Genomic DNA, 22084 nt, shown 5'->3' on the forward strand with positions numbered 1-22084 from the left:
ATGGCTGTCAGCGGCCACCAGCCACCGGCACTCTGTGGCCCCCCGACGGGTCACCAGCCCACCAGGATGGGCAGCACACCCCCCCCCCCCCCCAGCAGCCCCTGGCTGGTGTCAGACTCTGGGGACGTGGGGATGGGCACCCTGAGGGCACTCGGTGTGGGAGAGGGTACTGGTGTGTCCAGCCATGTGTCCCGTGGCTCCTGGGCACTGGTCCCACTGACCAGTCCTGCAGCCCAAGGGGTGGGGGCTGTGCGTGCCCCCCACTCCCACAGCAGCCCCCCGCTCCATCCCCCTCCCCACTGCCCTCACCCCACCGCAGGCCTGGGGGCTCAGCTCTCGCCCCGCTGGCATCGGAGCTGGCCATGGCGGCTTCCCCCCCCGCAGGGCTCCCCGGGACCCCCCCTCGCCAGGGCGGTGCAACCACATCACCGCTGCTGCCCCCCCCAGCCCAGACTGTGTCCCCCAGCCCCTCTGACCCTGCTCCCAGACTACGGAGCTGGGGCCACGGGGTGGGTTTGACGGGGGTGGCCCGTGCTACATCCCCAGACCGGACCCCCAGCACCCACTGTCCCCCGCCGCAGGGGCTGCAGCCTGGGTGTGCCCGGGGCGAGCAGCCCCCCAGCAGCCGGGAGTTGGCGTCACCGTGCCACCGCCCCCGCACTCATGTGGCACCCGGCTCCTCCCCGAGGACACCGCGCAGACGCCGAGGGCCACCGTGACGTCCGAGCGGGCGACTCGGCCGTCGGGTCCCCGGGAGCCCACGGGGGCCATCCGCGGCCACAGTAACCCCATCCCAACTCCGTAGTGGCCCCATCCTGGCTCCATCCCGACTCCATCCCATCCCCATTCCGGCCCCATCCATCCTCATGCCAGCCCTCCCGGCGTGTCAGCCGGGTCGGGGTGGGCACCGCGCCCACCGGCTGCTGCCGCCTCACCCCGCGCACCCCGTCCGGGTGCCGGCGCCCGCGGCGGGCGGGCGGCGGGGGGCACCGGGAGTGTTTCATGCGGTTAAGAAGTGTCTGATTGAGGCAGGAGGCGCCAGCAGCTCCCCCGGGAGCCGCAAGCCAAGGACTGGAGGACCAAATGCAGGCTAAAGTAATCCAATCTGGGCTGGTTCATCTAATTAGCCCAGAATTAACCCAGCAGCCAGAGAGGAGCTGACTGTCCCTCCAGTTTGCCAGCGGGTTTGGGGGGAAGCGGGAGGAAGAAGGGGACGTCCAGCGGTAATGAGATTACGGGGGGGAGCGGGCGGGAGCGGGTGCGCGGCAGCCTCTGGCCGGTGGGAACGTGGGGCCCCTGCCAGGTCCCCTCCGCGCCATCGCCGTGATGGCCGGGGCACCGGGGCGGCCGCCGGCGGCACCGGGGACAGGCAGGGACTCGTCCTAGCGACCCCCGCCCCAGCAGCAGCTCCCGAGCCCGCGGCGTCCCCGTGGGGGACGGGGGCACCGGCACGGCCAGCACCGGGGACGTGGCACCACGAAGCCGCGCAGCTGCACCGGCAGCCTCAGGGCAAAGGTGGGGGACGGGGCAAGGAGCCCCGGCAGCTTCGGGCAGCACTCCCGTGGTGGGGCGGGCAGGGGCCAGACCCCACAGACCCCATAGACCCCATGTGCGGCCCCCTGCTCCCAGCACGGCTGTGCCGAGGGGCAGAGGGGCATGGAGGGCACGGGGCAGGGAGATGCTGGTGTAGCTCTGGCGGTGGCAGGGCCTGGCGCTGCGCTGGCTGAAGGCTGATTCCCTCCTACAAGTGGGCAAATGCTCCTTTTTCTGCCACATCCCCTCCAGCTGTCACTGCCACCCATGAGAACCGCCAGGCCCAGCCCCTTGGGGTGGGAGGAGGCACACACCGAGGACACGGGGGTCCCTGGTGTGGCCGACAAACGAGGAAGGGTTTGTACTGGCACACTGGGGGGTCCCGGGCGCAGGGACCCTGTCTGGTCCTCGCAGTGACTCAGGGGACCCTGGGGCAGGCACAGGGACACGGAGTCCTTCCCGGTGGCCCAAGGGTCACTGTGAAGACAGAGCCAACCGCACAAGGTGGTGACAGTGAAGGGCCCTTGGCCAGCGGGGTCCATGGGAGGGGGACACCCTGCACCCACAACCAGGGTGGGAAGGGGCTCATGACTCTTTGAGCACCCTCAGGTCTTCTCTGCGCCCTCCCAGGGCAACCCTGGCCGTGGTGCTGGAGGGTGCAGGGCAGGGGGGCTGCTCCGGCCGGGGGTGCCGCCTGCAGACCCCCGTGGGCATGGGGCGGGCCCTGGTGCAAGCAGGCGCCGGGTGAGCCCGCATTTCCCCCGGCCCCGTCACAGCCCCCCAATCCATCTCCCGGCCCGGCAGATTCCAGCCCCTGGGCACGGCAACATCTGCCTCCTGCTCCGGGTTCAATTAACCTGCTGCCGCCTCCTCCTCCGGCACCGGCCATTTCCTCCCGCTGCCACTGTCACCGCCACTGCCGCCACTGTCACCGCTGTCACTGCCACCGCCACCGCCACCACCATGGCTGCACCCCACGGGGTCACAACGGGTCCTTTTGCCGCAGCAGGCCCGGAGCCGGTGGCTCTTTCCGGGTGGAAAAGCCGCAGCGGGAGCGCTGGGATTTGTCCCGGCACCTGCCGGGCTGCGAGCAGGAAACACCAGAAAGCCACGGCGCCTGCAGGGCAGGGTCCTGGTGTTGTGTCCCCCTTCCCTTCTGGGCACACGAGGCTCCGTCGGTGCCCTTGGTGTGGAATGGGGCAGCTCGGCCGTGCCCGGTGCCGTGGTGGGACGCGGGCACGGCCGAGGGTGGCACAAGCGTGTGCCCGTGCAGCCCTGGCGCCCGCGGCCCCACACCCCGGCAGAGCTGCGGCTGCAGGGACGGGCACCCCACACTGCGGCGAGCCTGGGACCACCCGGTGCCCCCCGGTGCCTGCAGTGCCCCTGGGATGTGAGGTGCCCCGGGGTGTGCGGTGCCCCCGGTGCCCCGGGGCGTGCCGCGCTCCCGGTGCGGCAGCTGCAGCCCCCGGTGCCGCCGTGATTTACAGGCGCAGGCCCCGGTAATGTCATTTGCCCCAGACCGGTGGCGCCAGGGTGCCCGGGAGGCCGCCCCCGCCCCGCCAGCCCCTGTCCCGGGGCCGTGACCCGCCCGGGAGCCGCCGGGAACCCACCCGCGGGGCCGCCGAGTCGCTGTCGCGATAGTCGTCGGAAGACCCGGCCCAGCCCGTGCCGCTCTCCGCTGCCGTTACCGCCCGCCGACGGAGCCGGGCTGGGCTCTGTGACCGGGCTCTGTGACCAGGAAAGGCGGGGCGGGGAACCGGGGTCCATCCCAGGGAACTGCGGGTCGGGGATCGGGGTTTATCTCCGGGAATGGCGGGGCCAGGGGTGTCGGACTCCATCGCCCTGAACAGTCTGGTCCGTGGAAAATAGGGTCCATGCTACCGGGAACGGCAGGACCCAGGGAACGGGGATTCATGGCCCGGGAACTGAAGGTCGGCGTGGGGGTCGATGCCCCTGGAAAGGCGGTTTCTTGGGAACAGAGGTCCCTGCTACCGGCAACGGCGGCTCGAGGAGATCGGGATCCATGTCCCGGGATGGGTCCGTGTTCTGGGAACGGCGGGTCGGAACACCCCCTGTGTCCCCACACCGGGCGCGTCGGCTCCGGGGCCGCCAGATCCATTCACTCTCGTATGGACGGGCTCGGCGGGAACCGGGCTCCGAGCGAGCCCTGCGCAGCCCAGGAGCCGGTCCGTGCGCCCCGCGATAACGGCGCTGGGGCAGGGACCGCTTCGTGCGCCCCGGGAGGGGCGGCTGGAAGCGCCGACGGGGCTGCAGACGGAGCGGGGACGCGGAAAGGCGCCGCGCTGCTGCCCGCTGCGGCCGCGGCTCCGGTGGACCGTGTGGGGGGGGTGCGGCGGACGCCCCGGCGGGGCGAACGGGTACGGAGCACGTCGGTGCACGGGCGGCGTCCGGGGACCGTGCGGGGCGCAGGCGCTCGGGACCCGACGGGCCCGTCCGCTCGTCCCGGAGCCGGGGCGGGGGCCCGGAGCGGCGGGGGCGGAGGGGCCCCGGGGCGGGGGCGGGGCCCCGGGATGTCAATCACGGGGCGCGGCCGCCAATCAGGGCGCAGGCGGTGGGAGTTCGGCCGGTCCGGATGGAGCGGGGCAGAAAAGCGCGTCCCGCCAGGGCCCGCAGCCCACCCGCGCTCCCGCCCCGGGGCCGCCAGCGGCTGCGAGCCATGCCCCGCACCCTGCCCCGGGCCCGCACCCGCACCCGGCACCTGCCCCGCACCTTGCTCCGGGCCCGCACCCGCACCTTGCACCGCATCCTGACCCGCACCGGGCGCTCCGCGCTCGTCCCCGCCACCGCCCCCCGCCGCCCCCCGGCCATGCCCGCGCCCCGCCGGCTCTGAGCGCGGCCGGGATGGAGCGGGAGGGCGGCGGCCCGGGGCCCCCCGCGCCCCACGAGCCCATCAGCTTCGGCATCGACCAGATCCTGGGCGGCCCGGAGTCCACGGGGCCGCACCGGCCGGCGGCAGAACCCGACTACGGGCTCTACGGCAGCGGGTACGGCCCCGCCGGTCCACTCGGCTCCTACAACCTCAACATGAGCATGAACGTGAGCGTGAACGTGACCCCCGCGCCCGCCGCGCCGCCCGCCGGAGTCATCCGCGTCCCGGCGCACCGGCCCGCGCCCGCCCCGCCGCCCGCCGCCCCCGCCGCGCCGCCGCCGGGGCCCGCGCTGCCGGGGCTCACCTTCCCCTGGATGGAGACCACGCGCCGCATCGCCAAAGACCGGCTCTCAGGTGAGCGGGCGGGACGGCTACCGGCGGCTACCGGCGGCTACTGACGGCTCCAGGGACTCACACGGCACCGGCGGCTCCCGGGGTTCCGTCGGGGCGGTGCGGTGCGGTGCGGTGCGGTGCGGTGCGGTGCGGCGCGGCGGGCGCGGCGCGGGTCGGAGCGGACGCGGGGACCGGACTGGGATGGCGACCGTGCGCTCCACAGGTTCCCACAGCGCCCGGTCCTCGCCCGCCGCCGTCGGGGCCCGCGAAAGCGGCTCGGGGTAGACGCGTCCACCGGAGGCTCCACCGCGGCACCGGACAGAGTCCGGCAGCTCCGGGTGGAGCCTGAGGGGTCCCACCAGGCTCCGGTCTCGAGCTCCACTCCGTGTCTGGTCCTTTCCCCGGTTCGGAGGCGCCGGGTGGCGACCCTGTCCCACAGCAACCGGGAGCTGCTGGAGGCTGTGGGGAGCCGGGGTGTGGGGTGGGTGCTCTGTGGGGTGCGGAGTGAGGGCTCCCTTGGAACGCAGGGTAGGGTGGGGGGCTCTGCGGGGTGTGAGATGTGGTGTGGGGGCTCTGTGGGGACAGGATTGCAGGGTGGGGGACCCACCGTGGGACTGCAGGACAAAGCCTGTCCATGCACAGAGCAGATGCCCCAGCCTTGTGAACCCCGGACGGTGGGCGCGGTGGTGGGGGGCATCTGTGGGGTGTCTGGGCATGGGATCCCAGATCTGAACGTGCAGGGATCAGTGTGGAACACTCAATGCCGGTGCTGCGGGAGAGGCCAGGGCGGCCCTGTGGCGATGCAGGTGTTGGGGAGGCGGCGAGGGGCTGTGGTGCTGCCGGTGGGGCTGCGGCTGCGCGCTGTGGTGGGGGTTTAGCACCAGTGCTGGGGCGAGGGTGCTGGTTGCTGCACCCCCGAGTAGCAGGAGCGGGTGCTGAGGTTGGGGTCCCGGGCACTGGGGCCGTGTGCGGGTGCCGGAGACCCCCGGCCTGGCTCGGCTCTGCTCCCGCCCAAGATGGCGGCACTGCCACGTCCACAGTGTGTGGCCACACGCGGGGACAAGGCTGGAGGCCGTGCGGGGCTGGGGGCCGAGTGCCGGCCGTGTGGGCGATGGGGCGGTGTGGGGTGGGAGGCTGGGGGCTGTGGTGGTCCCGCCCGGGCGCCAGCAGAACCGTGTTCGCCTCCCGGCCCACCCCGCCATCGCAGCGGTGACGAAGCACCGTCCCCGCGCAGGGGTGGCGGGTGACGTCCTCGTCTCCTGCCTGGCGCCAGCGTTGGGTGGACGGGGCGGCCCCTCCCCGGCACGGGGTCTCCCAGCCGCAGCCATCACTCAGCACCGCTGGCCTTGGGGTGGGCTGCGGGCAGGAGGCATCTGGTCCCGGCGAGGGGCCGCCCCGTGCGGGGAGGGGGCGCGGGGGCCTCCGTCCCCCCGACTGCATGGCTCCACCTGCGCCAACCGTGTCTGCCCCCGCCGGCGGCCAGGTGGCCTCCTGGGTGCGGGTGGGAGGGAGGGTCTGTGGGCGCCAGGGGGTCCCTGGGCTGCTGTGGGGCTGTGCCCCACATCCCTGTGCCATGGGGGCCTGGGGCACCATGGCTACCCATGGTCCCGGCCATGTGCAGCCCTGCCCATGCGGTGCTGGCCCTGGTGACGGCTGTGGTGCCATGGGGATATGGGGCCATGGGGTCATGGCTTGGCCAAGGCCGCTGCCAGAGCAGGAGGGGTGCAGGCGTTGGGGGCTGACCCCGCCAAGCCTTCTGTTTCCTCCATGCTCTTCACTACTCTGATGCTCCCTGAAGCTCTGGCAGCTTCTGGGGCTGGGATGTGGCACGTTGGCCTCACCGGGGTTGGCTCACACCTCAGCTGGGCAGGGACAGCCCCTTCCCCGGCCCCTGGCACTCGGGCAGCTGCTAATGACCAGCTCAGGCACTGCTGGCACATGGAAAGAGACACTGTCTGCCTCCCAACAGCTTCTGCGGTCCCATCCCCTCTCTGGCAGGGCTGGGCGGCCCCTGCAGTGCCGCGACGGCTCCTCGGGGGCTGCGGCAGGGCTCGGTGTGAGGGGAGGGTGGTTTTGTGCGGTCGGAGCCTGATGGTTCCACATCAGTCCTGTGACGGGGCCAGCCCATTCACCCCGACATTCCAGTGCCGACCGCTGGGCTGGGGAGGGATCGTGCCGTGGGGTAGGAAAGGGGAAGGATCCTCCCTCCTGCCATGTCTTGAGCTGCCCCCGGGTCCCTGAGCTGGGGGAGTGGGTGGGGACGACACTGGGTGTCCCCCTCCCCTCCTCTCCCAGGCAGCACTGGTGGCTCCCCTGGAGCTCCAAGTCGCAGTGGCCCCCCCAGAGCTCCTCATGCCAACGTGCCCCCCTTGAGCTCCCCATTCCCATGGCCCCAAGCCCCCTGACATCCCCCCAGGGTCCTGCTCTGCTGTGCTTTGCCGGGGTCCCCCTGAGCCCACATCACCCCGCTCTCCCCGCAGCCGCGCTGTCGCCCTTCGCGGCGACACGGCGCATCGGGCACCCGTACCAGAACCGGACGCCTCCCAAGCGCAAGAAGCCGCGGACATCCTTCTCCCGGGTGCAGATCTGCGAGCTGGAGAAGCGCTTCCACCGGCAGAAGTACCTGGCCTCGGCCGAGCGTGCCACCCTGGCCAAGGCGCTCAAAATGACGGACGCCCAGGTCAAGACCTGGTTCCAGAACCGCCGCACCAAGTGGAGGTAACAAGGATGGCCCGGGGGTAGCCGCCTCAACCATGAGCCCCCCATCCCTCTGACAGCCCCAATCCCCTCATCCCTCTGTCAGCCACCCCAATATCCCTCTGGAAGCCACCCCAGTATCCCTCTGGCAGCCCCAAACCCCACATCCTTCCAGCAGCTGCCCTGTGCTGCACCCAAGCCCCACGTTCTGGGAGAGGATGGGACTGGGATGGACCAGGAATGGATGGGATGGGCTGCCCATCACCGTGGTACCCCCTGTGCCCGGCTGGGTGAGGTCTGCTGGTGTTGTGGGATGTGCCACAGTGGCACATGGCAGTAGTAAGGAGATGAGGAACAGGGCTGGGGGGCAGTAGCCCACTGGCACGTGGCAGTGCCAGCTGCGGTCCGTGCCAACGGTGGGTGTCTGCAGGCGTCAGACGGCGGAGGAGCGCGAGGCAGAGCGGCAGCAGGCCAACCGGCTGATGCTGCACCTGCAGCAGGAGGCTTTCCAGAAGAGCCTGGCGCAGCCGCTGCCGCAGGACCCGCTCTGCATGCACAACTCCTCGCTCTACGCTCTGCAGAACCTCCAGCCCTGGGCCGAGGACAACAAGGTGACGTCGGTCTCGGGGGTGGCCTCTGTGGTGTGAGGGCCCTGGGTGCTGCTGATGTGCCTGGAGGTGGCAGTGGGAGCCCGGTGGGCTCTGAGTCTGGACCATGGCAGGGAAGGGGCTGCAGCTTCCTGGGAGCCCCCCACTGGCAGCCCCCTCCCTGCTGTGGACAGCCCCCCAGGACCACCCAGGAGGGAGGCTGAGCCCCTGTGGTTGGACTCAAAGCTTCACCAAATCCCACCTGGAGCACTGCTGTGGGCAGCCCCCTGCCTGGACCCCCAGGAGCCCGGGGATGGACCCCCACACCCTATGGACCTCTGCAGCTCCCTGCCTGACCCCCAGGAGCCCAGGGCTGGGCCCCTGCACCCCACAGATGTCTGTAGCCCCCTGCCCAGACCTGTGGGAGTCAAGGGCTGGGCCTCTACACCCCATGGACACCTGCAGCCCCCTGCCCGGAACCCCTGGGAGTGGGCCAGGAGTGGGCCCCCACACCTGGCAGGGTTCTGCAGCTCCCCCACCAGCAGCTCCGTGGGTCAGGCTGGCTCCCCTTGGACCCCACAGCCCCCAGCCCACCTGGAGCAGGGCATGGCTTGGACCTCCCATTCCTGGTGCTGGAAACCCCCCACCCTCACAGCGGGGTCTGCACCACCCGCACCACTTGCCTTATCCCGGTCGGAGTTTGCCACCTCCGGCTTCCATCTGTGCCCTCCGGGCTGGATGAAGGACCATGCCACCCCAGCCCCTCAGTGGTGGGACAGACTGATGGCCTGGGCCCCCGGCCCCCCACCCACTGGTCTGTCAGCTCCCTGGGCCTGGACGTGCCCCCGCAGCCCCCCGCCATGGACTCGGGGTGCCCCCCATACCGATGGATCGCACCAGTCCCCGACTCCCTGCGGGACTGCCATCACCTCCCGTGGCCTGAGCCTTGGTGTGACCCACAGGACACTCGTGGGGTGCAGAGGGGCTGAATTCCCCTCCTTCTGGGAAATCGCTGCACCCCCTCCTCAGTGACCCCCTAAGTGGGGGTTCCCCCCCGCCAGGACCATCCAGCCCGACTCCAGCCTCTGTTGATGATGATGGAGGGAATGAAGGGGGAAGGGGTGTAACAGCGATGACCTTGACCCTGAACTCGACCTTGGCCCCCACCCCGCCGCTATCCACCATGCTGCAGCCCCTCACCCCACTTTTGGGGGACAGGCTTCTGCCGGCTCCCCCTCTCCGTTGCTACCGGGAGGAGTCGGACACCCGGTACCGGCGGGATTGGCTGCGGTTCCGTGACGCGGAGGGGTGGAACCGCATTACCACCGGGATGAGCGCGGCCGAGGGCCGGCCCCGGTGCCGGTGGGGCGGCGGCGGCGAGGCGGTGCTCCGTGCCCGTGCTGAGGCCGCCGGTTACCGGAGGCTGCTGCGAGCCCGAGCCGCCGAGGTGGAGGCGTTGCGGGGGGCGGTGGGCGCGTTACACCGGCAGCTGGAGGGGCTGCGGGACCGGCGGAGCGGGGAGCTGGCCAAGTACCAGGTGCGGGATGGGGGGGGGGCCGGGGGGCGCCTGGGGGTTGGGAGGGAGCGGGGATGGGGGCTGGGATGTGAGGAGGGGGGGTGGATGTTTGGAGGGAGGGGCGGTGCTGGAGCTGGATGCCCGGAGGGATGGGGAGAAGGGGGGGAGGGGAATGGGGAGGGGCGGGGGTCAGGGGTCCGGATGGGGCTGGGGGGCCCCGGGAGGGAGCGGGAGCGGGCGCGGGATGGGATGGGGGAGTTCAGGTGGGACTGGGATGTGGGGTTTGTGTGGGGCGGGGGACCGGGTGTCCCTGTGGGTGGGTGTCGGTGCGGGGTTGGGGATCCCGCGGGTCCGTGTGGGGCGGGGATCTGCCCGGGGATCCGTGCGGGGCGGGGGGCGGTGCGGAGTTCCAGGGGTCCGTGCGAGCGGAGGTCGGGCCAGGGGTGCCGGGACTCCGTGTAGGTGGGGTTCGGGGCGGGGGTCCGAGCGGGGCTCCCTGTGGGGAGGATGTCGGGCCGGGGGTCCCTGTGTGCGGGGGCCCTGCCGGGGATCCCGGGGGTCGCCCCGCGGCCCCGCCGCTGCTGACGGCCCGGCTCAGGAGCGGGTGGCGGAGCTGGAGCGGGAGATCGGGGCGGCGGAGGCGGAGATGGCCCGGTGCCTGCGGGAGTACCCGGCTCTGCTGCGGCTGCGGATGGCGCTGGAGGCGGAGATCGCCGCGTACCGGTACGCGAGGGGGGCGCGGGGGGCGCGGGAGGCGAGGGGCTTAGCCCGGCCCTTCTTTTCCAGGGAGATGCTAGAGAGCGAGGAGCTGCGCCTGGGCGGCCTGGCCCCGCCGTGACCCGACCCCTGGAGTCCCGGTCCCATCACTGGACCCCGGCCCTACCGTTACCACTGGACCCCCGGTCCCGGGACCGGATCTCCAGCCCCACCACCGGACCCCGGTTCCTCCGCCGGATCCCAGACCCCCGACTCCTGCGCCCCGGGCCATGGCTCCCTGGCACCCTCTGGACCTCTCTGGACTCACGGAACCCCGGTCCTTCTTTCCCCACGTTCCACGGGTCCCCCGGACTTCTGCGTGCCCGCCTGCCCCGGGACCCCTGGGAGGGCAGCGCCCGTGGGGACACACACTCACCAGCCTCTCCGGAGTGGGGGTCCCGGCCCAGACCCGTGCGGAAGCACCTCAATAAAGCCCCGTGGCATCACCCGGAGCCGGCCCGTCTCGGGGGGGAAAGGGGGGGCGGGGAGCACCCCTGGCTGTGCTCCAGGGGTCTGTGGTGGGGCAGGGGCGTGGGGGGCTCTGTGGGAAGGGGGCTCATGGAGGGGTGTGGGTTCTCTCCTGCGTGGTGCAGCCCCTCACCCCCGAGCTGGGCACGCCACGGGGACAGAGAGGGGGGAACATTGTGGGGTACAGCCACACTTTCAGTGGGAGCTGAGCCCCCCAGTGGTGGCAATTGGTCCCGGATCCCACCCCCCACTGTGACCGGCGCTCTTGGGGTCAGGATGGGATCCTGCTCCCTGGGATGTGGGGACAGGGGGTTGCCCCCAAGACTTGCTCGCTGGGTGCTGCCCCTGTGTCTGGGGACGTTGTCCCACCACAGTCCCCAGAAAGGAGGCGGAGCTGGGAGGGTTTTTCGAGGATTAGGGAAGTCCAGTGAACCCATGTGTAGCTGGGCAGGGCTGTGGGGACCCTCTATCCCGCCTGTCCCCGAGCTGGGCTGGAGCACGGGTGGAGCCTGTCCCAGCCACGCAGATGGACCGAGTCTTGTGCCAACTGGGAGCCCCTCGGGGAGCTGTGGGTGCCCAGCACCTCCCTTCCCACACAGACACTGACCAGGGTTTGTGGTAGCAAAGCTGATCCCAGCGTTTTAATAGGGGGAAAAAAAGCCTTTTTTTGAGCTGTAAAGGGAAGGGGGTTCTGGGGAAAGGAGGTGCCCGTCTGTAGGGTCAGCACCCTCGAAGCCGGTGTTACTGGGGTGCACTGAGGTCCATCCAGGCGCTCCAGGGGCTCCAGGCCGGGGGAGTGTAGGGGTCCCGGCAGCTGATGCGCACCCGCCGCGCGCCCGCCTGCACCGGCGTCTCCTCTGCACCCTCCATGAACTGCTCAACCTGCAAAGGGGGCAGGGCACGGTCTAGGGAGACCCTCGGGGAGGGGGGCACCAGCAGCCGCTGACCTGGGCAGCACTGGGGAGAGCAGGGATGACAATTCACCATCCCAAGAAGGGAAGCAGCAGAGTGAGGAGGGGGCTGTGGCTGAGCATCTTCCCAGGCACAGGGAAGAGTCAGGGATGGGGCAGGGTGGGCACAGGGCAGGGTGGGGACATGGGGTAGCCTGTGCAGGGAGCCTGCTGTTACCTGGGTGCCGTTGTGGAGCTCATACTGCAGATGGTACAGCAGCGCAAAGTAGGACTTGGGGAGCGGCCAGGAGGCCGGGGGGGCCCAGGCCAGGTGGAGCTGCTCCCCCCGCTGCTGCAGGGTCAGCTCCTGGGGTGGGTCAGGACGCACTGTGGGCAGAGGGGGCTCAGAACAGGGGCTGAGACCCTCCCTGGAGCCCCCAGTACCTCTTGGGCACCCCCACCCTGCTGCTCCTGCCCTGAGCTCACCAATGTCACGGAGGAAGAAGTGCCTGGAGAGGTTGAGGTAGGAGGTGTCCGAGAGCCCCTCCAGGTGCAGCTGGAGCGGGTGCAGCTCCTCTCCGAAGGGGCAGAACAAGGGGTCTGCCAGACTGGTGTTGAACTGGCCATGGTTACTGGCCACTGGCATCCATGGCCCCACGGAGCCATCGCTGTGGGGAGGGAGGTGTGAGCAGGTCTTAGGGGCAGGTGGCCGTGCGGCTGGGGTAGGTTTGGGGGGTCCTGGGGCACCCACCTGCGTGTGAGACGGGCACGGAAGACGGCAGAGGGGGGCCCGGGCCAGGAGCAGTGGAAGGAGCCGTTGTAGGACTCAGCCTGGCAGGACACGTTGATCTCCTCCTCGCCTGAGGGGGCCGAGGGGTGACTGGTCAGGGGCTGCATGGGGCTGGGAGTGATACCCCCTCCCTGCATGGCACTGGTGAGGCTCCCCCCCGCCACACAGCCCTGCCTGGTGCAGCCCCACGGGCTGGGTACGAATATCTCCCAGTGCTCAGCCCTCCACCCCTGCACCCCATCACCCCCGGCTGCCCCAGCCATGCCCCTCTGTACCGGTGCCGCTGACCACCACGTAGGTGGTGTCCAGCAGGACAGAGCCGGCCCAGCAGCTGTAGTTGCCCGTGGCTGGCAGGTCCAAGCCGAGGATGGTGAGGCTCTGGCCCTCGGGCACCAGTTCGGCCATGGGCTCCTGGTCTCCATTCAGTGTCCAGTAGATGTGCTGCTCTGAAGTGTCACATCGTAGCACCACGTCCTGGTTCAGCTTCCCCACCTGGACTGGAGGTGAGAGGCAGAGCCTGTGGTCAGACATGGGCTGTGGTGGGGGCAGATTGTCCCCCACACCCCCATGGGGCTGGGTGGCCCTTGGCCTCACAACCATCCTGTCCCACAGTCCTCACCCTGCTCCTGCGCTCCACGTCCATCCCCACACTCCCTCACCCCATACCCACCCCACATCACCCTCATGCCCATCCTCCAATCTCCCAGCAGAGCTGTCCCAACATGTATCAGAGGGATGTGGGTTTGGGATGCCTCCCACTCCCTCCGGTTCCTCTGCAGTCCCTGCAGCTCCCCCAGCTGGGGGGGTCCCCCCTCCAAGGCCTCCCCTGTGCCCCGGGGGCAGCACTCACACTTTGGGGGGAAGGCAGTCAGGGGTTCCGCAGGCACGAGGCACAGCACCAGTACCACCAGCACCAGCATCTGGAAGGGGAAGGGGAGGGGAAGGGCAGTCCCAGCTGGACATAACCCAGGAGAGGGGCACAGCCAGTGGGGCCAGCCAGGGCAGAGCCCCCACCTCTGGGAGCAGCACCCCTGAAGCAGAATCCCCCCCGAGACCCCCCAACCCTCCCGGTCTGTGCCTACCTCTGGTGTGTCACTCCTGCAGGCTCAGAAGGGCTGGGGGCTGTGGTCTTATATGGGCTGGACTCCATGGGGCCACCCCAAGGTGCAGCCACAGCAGCATCACAGTTCTCAGAACAGGAGAATGAGACCCACGCTCAGTCCACCACTGCTCCCCCCCCCCCCTCACCCAGCCCTGGGACTCACCGCTGGTACTTCCCAGGGCAGGGGGCACCGGACACCCCTGCCCTGCCCTCAAATGCCAGAGGATGGGTCACCATGGGAACAGCCGGGCAAGGGACAGTGCTAGGCACCTGGGATGGTGTCGGGGTTCTGGGTGGTCCCAGCTCTCCCCTGCTGAGCCCTGGCACCACCTGAGGGTCTGCACATCACCGTGTGCTGCACAGAGCCCCCGCAGTGCCCTGCTACAGGGTGGGGGAGACCAGCGAGGTCTCTCAGCACCTGTCCTGGGGGTCTGGAGAGGGGCAGCTCAGGGCTGGGCCCCTCTGGATGGGCTGCAGTGAGTCCCCGAGGAGAGGGGAGGGTTTCCACAGAGGCTCGGGGTGATGCCCCGGGTTGTCTCACCCCTTCCCTCCCCTCCTCGGGCCACTGCATGTCCCATGGGACGCTGTGCAGAGATGAGGACCTAGGGACAGAGATCATCATGGTCACCAGCTATCCCTTTGCCACCCCACCGATGTCAGCCCATGTTGAGGACACACAGCAGATCCCGCCCCAGCAGGGGAGTGCTGTACCCTTTCACGTACTTTCTGGAGTTTCTAGAAAGCAAAGGGGAAGTGGGGTCTGTGGGAGGCTGGGGGAGCCCAGTCCTCACCTTTTGAGGCCATAAGGGGGCAGTGGGACATCCGGGCCCCTCCCTGAGCAGAATGAAGCCTCTGTGTGGGCTGCGGGGAGGGGAGGGAGAGCCAGGACCCCCAGGCTTCCAGGCAGCAGCTCAGCCCTTGGGTGTAGCACTGCAGGGAACCCCGACGGGGGTGGGAGGGATGGGGCACCTTGCCCGGGGGCGCACCCATATCCTGTCCTGTCTGGGGGAAGCAGACGCTGATGGCAGGTTCTGGGGGCCCCTCGCCAACCACAGCTTCCCCTTGGCTTCTGCAGAAGAACCACAACCACAGAGGGGAAGCCCTGATGCAAAGGCCAGGGATCCCAGCCTGGCACCCGAAACAAGGGTGGGAGGGCAGTGAGGCCTCACAGACAGAAACCGCCCTTGGGAAACAGGAGGAGCAGGGATAGACCCCATCCTGGCTGGACCCCTCTGTGGCGATGTCCCTCGGCAGGATGGACCCCACCCTGGCTGGACCCCTCTGTGGCGATGTCCCTCGGCAGGATGGACCCCACCCTAGCTGGACCCCTCGCTGCAGTCATGGACACAAAGCCAGGAGTAAAGGTCACAAAACTTTATACAGGAGGGACCCCTGCGTGGCCCCTCGGCCCGGGGTGCAGGGGGAGTGGGACAGGCGATGCCTCCAGCCCTGCAGCACCCCCGGGAAAGATGGGGTGAAGGAGCCCAGTGGGGAGGGCCCACACAACTCCCCCGGCCGGGGCCAGCGCTCCCCAATCCACGCTCTGAGGTGCCGGGGTTGTCCCGCAGCCGCTGGCCCACGACTGACCGCAGCGCAGCGCTGAGGCAGTGCCCGCGCCTCCCTGGGACCTGGGACAGCCCCTGCAGCCGCACGGCCTCCCTGGGGCCTCCCCGTGGCTTCCCCGTGGCTCCCCTGTCCCCAGGGTCACGGCCAAGCCCAGGCAGCCCCGCCGCGGGGCTCCGCTGCTCCGGCTCACTGCAGGACGCACACATCCCCCTGCTCGTCCTCGCATCCGGCCGCCTCTGCCAGCGACTCCGGCTCTGCCGGCGCGTCCTCTGCCACCACCACCACCTTCTCCCGCAGCTCCATCAGCAGGTCCCGGCCCTCGCTGGGCGGCAGGTTGCTCAGGTAGTACTGGGGGGCCAACTCCACCAGCCTGTGGGGACGGGGGGGGTCAGCCGGCTACAGGGAGCCCCTGTAAGGACCTGTCCTTCCCCGTCCCCAAGCCCTCACATTTGCGGCTGGATCTCCGAGACCACGCGCAGGCAGTTGTCCTGAGAGATGGTGAACTCGTGGTAGAGCACCCAGGGGGGCAGGCGGCGTGGGGGTGGCCGCAGCAGGTACCCGCAGGCGGGGGCCAGGTGGGCCACGTGCTTGTGCGTCAGCATCACGTAATTGCCGGAGCCGTCGATATCTCGGGCGACCTGGGAGCGACCAGGAGGGAGTGGGGTGGTTGGCACACCCCCCACAGCTCCCCCATAACTCCCCTCAGCCTCCTGGGCCCACCTTGAGGAAGTACCCGGAGATGAGGGCCCGCTGGATGTTGAGGGCGTTGGCGTCGGAGCCGAAGGCGGGTGGCGAGACCGGGAGCTCGATGCGGCGCATGACCTCGAGCAGCTCGGCGCGCACGGTGCCCGCCAGGCGCAGAGCCTCGGCGCACACCCCGTGCTTCCGGCACCAGCCCTCGTCCCCGGCGTCTGCAGGAGGGACAGCGGCGTCAGCACCACAGGGATGGCACAGCGAGGGCAGTGATGTGGGGACAGGGATGGGATAGAGGGGTCAGTGCCATGGGGCAGGGATGGGATAGCGGGGTCAGCGATGTGGGGACAAGGATGGGATAGTGGGGTCAGTGACATGGGAATGAGGATGGCACAGGGGGGGTCACTGACATGGGGAAGGGACAGTGGGGTCACCGACACGGGGATGGGAATGGCACAGTGGGGTCAATGGTATGGGGACAGAGATGGGACAGTGGAGTCACGGACGTGGGCACAGAGATAGGACAGTGGGATTAGTGACATGGGGACAGGGGTGGGACAGTAGGGTCAGTGACGTGGGCAGGGGACAGCGGGATCAGTGATGTGGGGATGGGGTAGCAGAGTGGGGTCAGTGATGTGGGAACAGGACAGTGGTGCTATGGGGATGGGGACAGGTGAGCAGAGACCTTGCTGGGTTGGGGGCTTGGAGGCCACAGAAGCACTGCTGCTCCCCCTGTCTCTGACCCCTTCACACAGTGGTGACAGGGATCGAGCAGAGGGCACAGCCCCCAGGCTAGAACTGGGACCCCCCAGAACCTCCCCCAGCCAGGCTGGGCACTGGGATAGGGTCAGGAATGTAGCTCCAGGGCAGGGGACACATGAGGGGGTCTGGGATACTGGGAGGAGCAGGGGATACAGGAGACACACAGGAGTCTGTGGGATGCCCACAGAGCTGCAAGCCCCCCACCCCCAGCCCCCGCCCATGCTCACGCTGCTGGAAGGCATTGAAGATGTTGATGAGGGTGAAGTGGTCCCCACTGGGGTGCAGCAGCGCCCGCCGGCGCAGTGCCACAGCCTCCTCCAGGTGCGTGGACAGGGGCACGAAGCAGGGGGACGCTGCGGGTGGGCAGTGGGGGTCACTGTGTGCCCCCAGCACCTCCCTGGCAGTGCTGGCTCCTGCGGGCCCCCCAAGCCCCCCACACGGTACCTGTGAGCATGGCGGCCAGGCTGACCATCTCCTCCACGCAGTCAAACTCGCAGGAGGCGATGAGGGCCTTGGCCAGCTGCGGGTCCAGTGGGAACTCCGACATGATGATCCCCACCTCTGACAGATTCCCATCGTCATCCAGGGCTGCCAGGTAGTCCAGGTCCTCCAGCGCTTGCATCAGCGACTCGGGGGCTGGGGTGGGACATCAGGCAGCTTCGCCCACCCTGTCCTGCACCTGCCAGGCCTGCAGTCCCTCTCCAGAGACCACCCAGGCCGCGGTGATGGCCACAGCTATGGCTGCCCCGTCGTGTCCCTCTGCTCCAGCCCCTCACGCCACGCCTGGCCCCAAGGGGCTCTACCTGGGCGGTCAAGGAAGTCACACTGGCCCATGTCGGCGATGTCCAGGCGCTTCAGCAGCAGCACGAGGCGGCTCAGGCTGGTCTCGCTGACGTGGGGCGCGGGGCTGGGGGGCAGGCGCTGCTCAAAGGCCTCTGAGTACAGGCGCAGGCAGGTGCCTGCATGAGAGGGGCCATGAGGTGGGACAGGGCAATGGCACAGGCAGGTGGGGACAGGTGCTGGGCCAGTGGCTGCCGGCGGTCCCGGTGGGGTGGCACAACAGCCCCGAGGGGGGACACTGCAGCACAGGTCTCACCTGGGGGGCTGCCAGCTGCTCGCTGCATGCGTGACTCGGCCTGGCTCCGGCTGATGGGCCGCAGCACCTGGGACTCAGCACGAATGCGAGGGTTGTACACCTACGGGAGGCTGTGAGGAGGACACCGCAGGGGACCCCTGCCATCCCCCAAGGCCCCGCACCTGCCAGCGCAAGGCCACCGCTGCCACCTCCCCCGGGGCAGACCCCTCCTCCCAGCCTGGAACACCACAGCAGGGAGGATCCCACAGCCCACTGCACCCCGGAGCAGAGCCAGACCCCCACCCGTGCCCTGTCCCACTCACGCTGCGCAGCTCCAGCCCTGAGTCGATGACGAAGCGCACGGTGCCCAGCGAGAAGGACGAGTCCCCGAGCCAGTGGGTGACAATGACGCGCCGCTCCCGGCTCTCCTCGGGTGTCTCGTAGAGTCGCTGCGTGGCCCGGCCCACGCCGGGGTGCAGCGGCAGCACCAGCAGCGGGCCCAGCGCCGGGCTCAGCGCCACAGCCTCTGTCTGGATGGCAGCGCAGCACTCGGAGATCTCCTGGGCAAGGACAGGGGGCGCAGGTGACACCCACTGACACCCGCAGTGTCCCCATCCCCAGCTCAGGGTGCTGCGCCGTGCCCCGTGCCCACCTCCCAGCGCCCACGGCCCCTCTGCAAAGGAGCCGCAGCTCCCCCAGTTTAACCCCAGCTGCCCCTGCCATCCTCAGCGCTCCCCAGTGAGAGGAGGGACACCCCAAACCTCCCCTGTCCTGTTCCCCCCTCAGCCCACCTGCTCGCTGGCCAGGAAGATGAGGACGTGGCCAGGCTCCTGGCGCCGGTGGATGTCCAGCACGGCCTGGCAAGCGGCGGCCACGTGCCCGTGGGCCGAAGGCTCCCGGTAGACCAGCTGCGGCGGGGAGCTGTGCCCCGGGACCCGCACCACGGGGGGGTCCCCACAGAAGGCACGCAGCCGCGGCTCCAGGGCGGGCGAGGTGACCACCACGAGCCGCAGGGCCGGGCGCTGGCGCAGCACGTCCTTGAGCAGCCCCAGCAGCGCGTCCGTGGGCACCGTGCGCTCCTGCGCCTCGTCCAGCACCACCACCCCGTACTGCCGCAGCAGCGGGTCCGACGTCATCTCCCGCAGCAGCATCTCATCCGAGCAGAACCTGCCACGGCCCCACCCCATCAGCACGGACCCCTGGCTGGGGGGAACGCCTCACACCCTCCCCACAGCAGCCCCCTCCCCACAGCAGCCTGTGCCGCTTTCCAGCGAGGCCAGGCTGGATTAAGGGATTATGCGGAGCTCAGTGGGATTAGGGCGCTGTGCTCCCGGCACGGGCCCCGCCGTCCCTCCCGTACCTGAGGATGGTGTCAGCGGTGCAGCAGTCCTCGTGGGGCACACAGTAGCCCACCTCGTGGCCCAGGTTCAGGTCCATCTCGTCGGCCACGCGCAGCGAGAGGCTGAGGGCGGCCAGGCTATGGGGCTGGGTGCAGGCCACCAGCCCGTGGGTGAACTGCATGGACAGGGCGTACTCGGCGCACCACTGTGGGATCTGTGGGACAGGGCGCGGGTCAGCGTGGCCCCAGGACTGTCCTCTCTCCGCTGCACCCCTCCAAAGGGCACAGGGACCTTCCTCAGGGATCTGGCTGCAGGATCTCTGGGGCCAGGGGCTGTTCAGAGGCACTCACAGCCCAAGCAGGATCTTCCCTCCCCACTCCTGTCACCTTGGAGCCCCACAGACTGTAACAGGAGCTCCATGGCCCCACACCCGCAGCTTCCTGCCCCGGTACGGGACACCACGGCCCTGATCTCACATTAGGGACACGGGACAATGGCCTGGGAAACCCCAGAGAGAGACAAGGAAGGGCTCACCAGGGAGCAGCTGCTGGCCAAGCGCCTGGCCAGGTGGTGTGGGACAGTGCCAAGGCCACATGGATGTCCCTTGGGCACCAGGGACCTGAGTCCTGCTTCCTCCTGTCACCTCTGAGCCCCCCACAAGTGGTGCCTGTGTCTCAGCGCCCCAGCGCCCTGCAGGGACTGCAGGCACGGTGCTGCACCCAAAAACACCAGCCCTGGGGCCCGCACAGGGGCTTTATTCCCCAAATCCGGCAGCGCCAGCCAAGCCCAGAAACTCAGCAGGTCACACCCAGGGAGGTGATTTGGTTGAGCACCTCGAACCCAAGGCCAACACCCCGATAGCCTGCGGTGGGTGACCCAGCCCAATCCGGCCCCGCAGCAGCCACAGCTGCGCCGCCGCTTGCCGCAATCCCTTCCCCGGTCAAAGTCTGCCAGGTGCCGTTCCCGAGTGTCACCAGCAACTGCGTCCAACTCCCCAGGGCGGCCGGGAGGGCTCTGGCACCCCAGCCCTGCCACTGCCCCTGCACCAGGCCCAGCTCCGGGAGCGGCCGTTCCCCCCTCCCTCTGCCACCTCCCGTGCCAGCCGCTCCCGTGGCACCGCTTCCCGACTCGTGCTGCGGCTTCGCCCGGAGCCCAGTGCCGGCCCTGGCACGTCCCCGTGCCCGCCCTTCCCGGTGCCCGCCCACCCCGCCGGGCTCAGTGCAGCATTCCCGGGGGGCCCGGCACCCCCTCCGTGTGTGTCGCACGGCTCAGGCGCTGCCGTGGGGTCCGGGAGGATCCACATGCAGCCCCCGGTAGAGCCGGGCATTCCAGCTACCCTTGCCCTCACCTGCGTGCTCTTGCCGGTGCCGGGGGGTCCGGACACCAGGACGATGCCGCTGTTGCCCTCCAGGTGCTCCATGAAGCTGTACTTGGTGGTCCAGACCGGCAGCTCCCGGCGCTGTCGCAGCAGCTCGTAGTAGCGGGAGGAGAAGGGCAGCCCATCGTAGGGGTTCACCTCCAGGTCGCCGTCGCAGTCCAGGGACGGGTCTTCATCCTCCTCCTCCTCCTCCAGCGCGGAGCCGGGGCCGCTGGGCCCGGGCAGGGGACCCGGGGCCCCGGAGCCGGCCATGGCGGGGACACCGGAGCTGCGAGGGCGGGCGGGGGTGGAGCGGGACCGGCGCTGACCCACCCTCGCCTACGTCCCGGGAAGGAGCCCGGTGCAGCCCAGTGCCACGTCCCGTCCCGCGGGGTGCGGGGACCCGCGGGTACCAGGGACGGGCGCGGGATGCGGGCGGAGGGGCACGGACAGGTGTGGAGGGGTGACACGGCCGGGAACACCAGGAACAGAGCCGGCGTATGGGGGACCGGGAGAACGGGCAGGGAACCGGCGGGCGGGCAGGGAACCGGAGAAAGGGGATGGATCACCGGGAGAGCCCCGCAGGATCGAGCGGAGTGCGGGGACCGGACAGCGCTGTGCGTGCGGACCGGACCGAGGCGGGGTACAGGGGTTGCGGGGCAGGGCGGACACCTCGGGAGGGCCGGTCCCGAACGGGATGGGCCGGACCGGGTCGGCGGAACACCTGTACGGGACGGTCCGGACCGGGCACCTGAGCACCGGCACCGGGCCGGACCTCAGCGGAGCGGAGCGGGCGGGTCGGGGGCGGGTCAGGGGCGGGTCCCCCGCACCCTCCCGGGCCGCGGGCCCGGTTCCGGCCCCGGTTCCGGTTCCGGTCCCGCCGCTCACCTGCGCGCGCCACCGCGGGCCCCGCCTGGGGACACGGTCACGTGACCCACGCGCCGTCACGTGCCCCGCCCGCGGCAGCCAATCAGCGCCCGCGCCGGGCGGGGCCCGGATGTGGCGGCGGGACGGGAGCGGACGGTCCCCGCCGGGACCCCCCGGCACCCCCGGCAGCGATCCCGGCTCCGGCCGCAGCCCCGCCCTGCCCCATGCTCTCCGCTGCCAGCTCCGGTGTGCGGCTCCGAGCCGGGCGCGGCTGCAGTCCGAGCCCGCTCGCAGCCCCTATCGGGACGGGGCTTTCCGGTACCGGACATCTCGGTGCTGGTGCGGGGCATCCTGTACTGGATCTGGGCATCCCGGTGCGGGGCCGGGAGTACCGGAGCCGTGCATCCTGTACCGGCGCATCCCGTAGCAGTGCCGGGCATCCCCATGCGGAACATCCTGTACTGCTGTCGGGTGTACTGGAGCCGGGCATCCCGTAACGGTGTCGGTCCTTCCGTACCGGAGCATCTCGTAATGGTGCTGGTCATACTGGTGCTGGGCATCCTGCTGCCGGAGCGGCGCACCCCGTACCAGCACTGGGCGTACCGTGGCCGGACATCCCGATGCCGGACATCCCGATGCCGGACATCCCGTACCGGCGCCCCGCACACGAAGCAGCACCCTCGGCCGCGGCGGCTCCCGGCGGGACCGGCAGGTGGAGCTCCCTGACCGGCGAACGGTCCCGGCGGCCCGGGCCGGCCAGAGCTCCCGCCGGCGCCATGGGACAGAGCCACGCACCGGGCAGCGCTGGGCGGCGGCCGAGCGGTGCGTGCTGGCCCCGGGACTGCAGGAATCAGGAACCGGG

The 22084-nt window shown here is 70.2% G+C and overlaps 4 protein-coding genes across 4 annotated transcripts; 2 read left to right on the forward strand and 2 right to left on the reverse strand.

Moving 5' to 3' along the window:
• The first annotated feature begins 4376 nt into the window (after positions 1 to 4376).
• Positions 4377 to 8125, forward strand: TLX2 (T cell leukemia homeobox 2). The gene is made up of 3 exons (XM_032110116.1): positions 4377 to 4777; positions 7237 to 7474; positions 7884 to 8125. The coding sequence occupies exons 1-3, from the start codon at positions 4396 to 4398 to the stop codon at positions 8098 to 8100; spliced, it is 837 nt and encodes a 278-aa protein (XP_031966007.1). The 5' UTR covers positions 4377 to 4395; the 3' UTR covers positions 8101 to 8125.
• A 945-nt stretch (positions 8126 to 9070) lies between these two features.
• LOC116444585 (alpha-internexin-like) lies at positions 9071 to 10764 on the forward strand. The gene is made up of 3 exons (XM_032110118.1): positions 9071 to 9577; positions 10155 to 10279; positions 10343 to 10764. Exons 1-3 carry the CDS (start codon positions 9173 to 9175, stop codon positions 10392 to 10394), a joined length of 582 nt encoding a protein of 193 aa, XP_031966009.1. The 5' UTR covers positions 9071 to 9172; the 3' UTR covers positions 10395 to 10764.
• Positions 10765 to 11401: 637 nt separating this feature from the next.
• LOC116444423 (interleukin-12 subunit beta-like) lies at positions 11402 to 14829 on the reverse strand. Its single transcript, XM_032109807.1, has 7 exons — positions 13543 to 14829; positions 13311 to 13380; positions 12736 to 12957; positions 12422 to 12530; positions 12157 to 12338; positions 11909 to 12057; positions 11402 to 11662 (listed from the first exon to the last, which is right to left on the reverse strand). The coding sequence occupies exons 2-7, from the start codon at positions 13378 to 13380 to the stop codon at positions 11522 to 11524; spliced, it is 873 nt and encodes a 290-aa protein (XP_031965698.1). The 5' UTR covers positions 13543 to 14829; the 3' UTR covers positions 11402 to 11521.
• Positions 14830 to 14921: 92 nt separating this feature from the next.
• On the reverse strand, positions 14922 to 21204 carry DQX1 (DEAQ-box RNA dependent ATPase 1). The gene is made up of 11 exons (XM_032109806.1): positions 20347 to 21204; positions 19019 to 19212; positions 18450 to 18825; positions 17982 to 18218; positions 17680 to 17779; positions 17387 to 17542; positions 17028 to 17219; positions 16811 to 16936; positions 15849 to 16039; positions 15576 to 15766; positions 14922 to 15498 (listed from the first exon to the last, which is right to left on the reverse strand). The coding sequence occupies exons 1-11, from the start codon at positions 20626 to 20628 to the stop codon at positions 15315 to 15317; spliced, it is 2229 nt and encodes a 742-aa protein (XP_031965697.1). The 5' UTR covers positions 20629 to 21204; the 3' UTR covers positions 14922 to 15314.
• Between the last annotated feature and the right edge of the window lie 880 nt (positions 21205 to 22084).

The sequence above is a fragment of the Corvus moneduloides genome, chromosome 5 (assembly GCF_009650955.1).
Source record: "Corvus moneduloides isolate bCorMon1 chromosome 5, bCorMon1.pri, whole genome shotgun sequence".
NCBI lineage: Eukaryota > Metazoa > Chordata > Aves > Passeriformes > Corvidae > Corvus > Corvus moneduloides.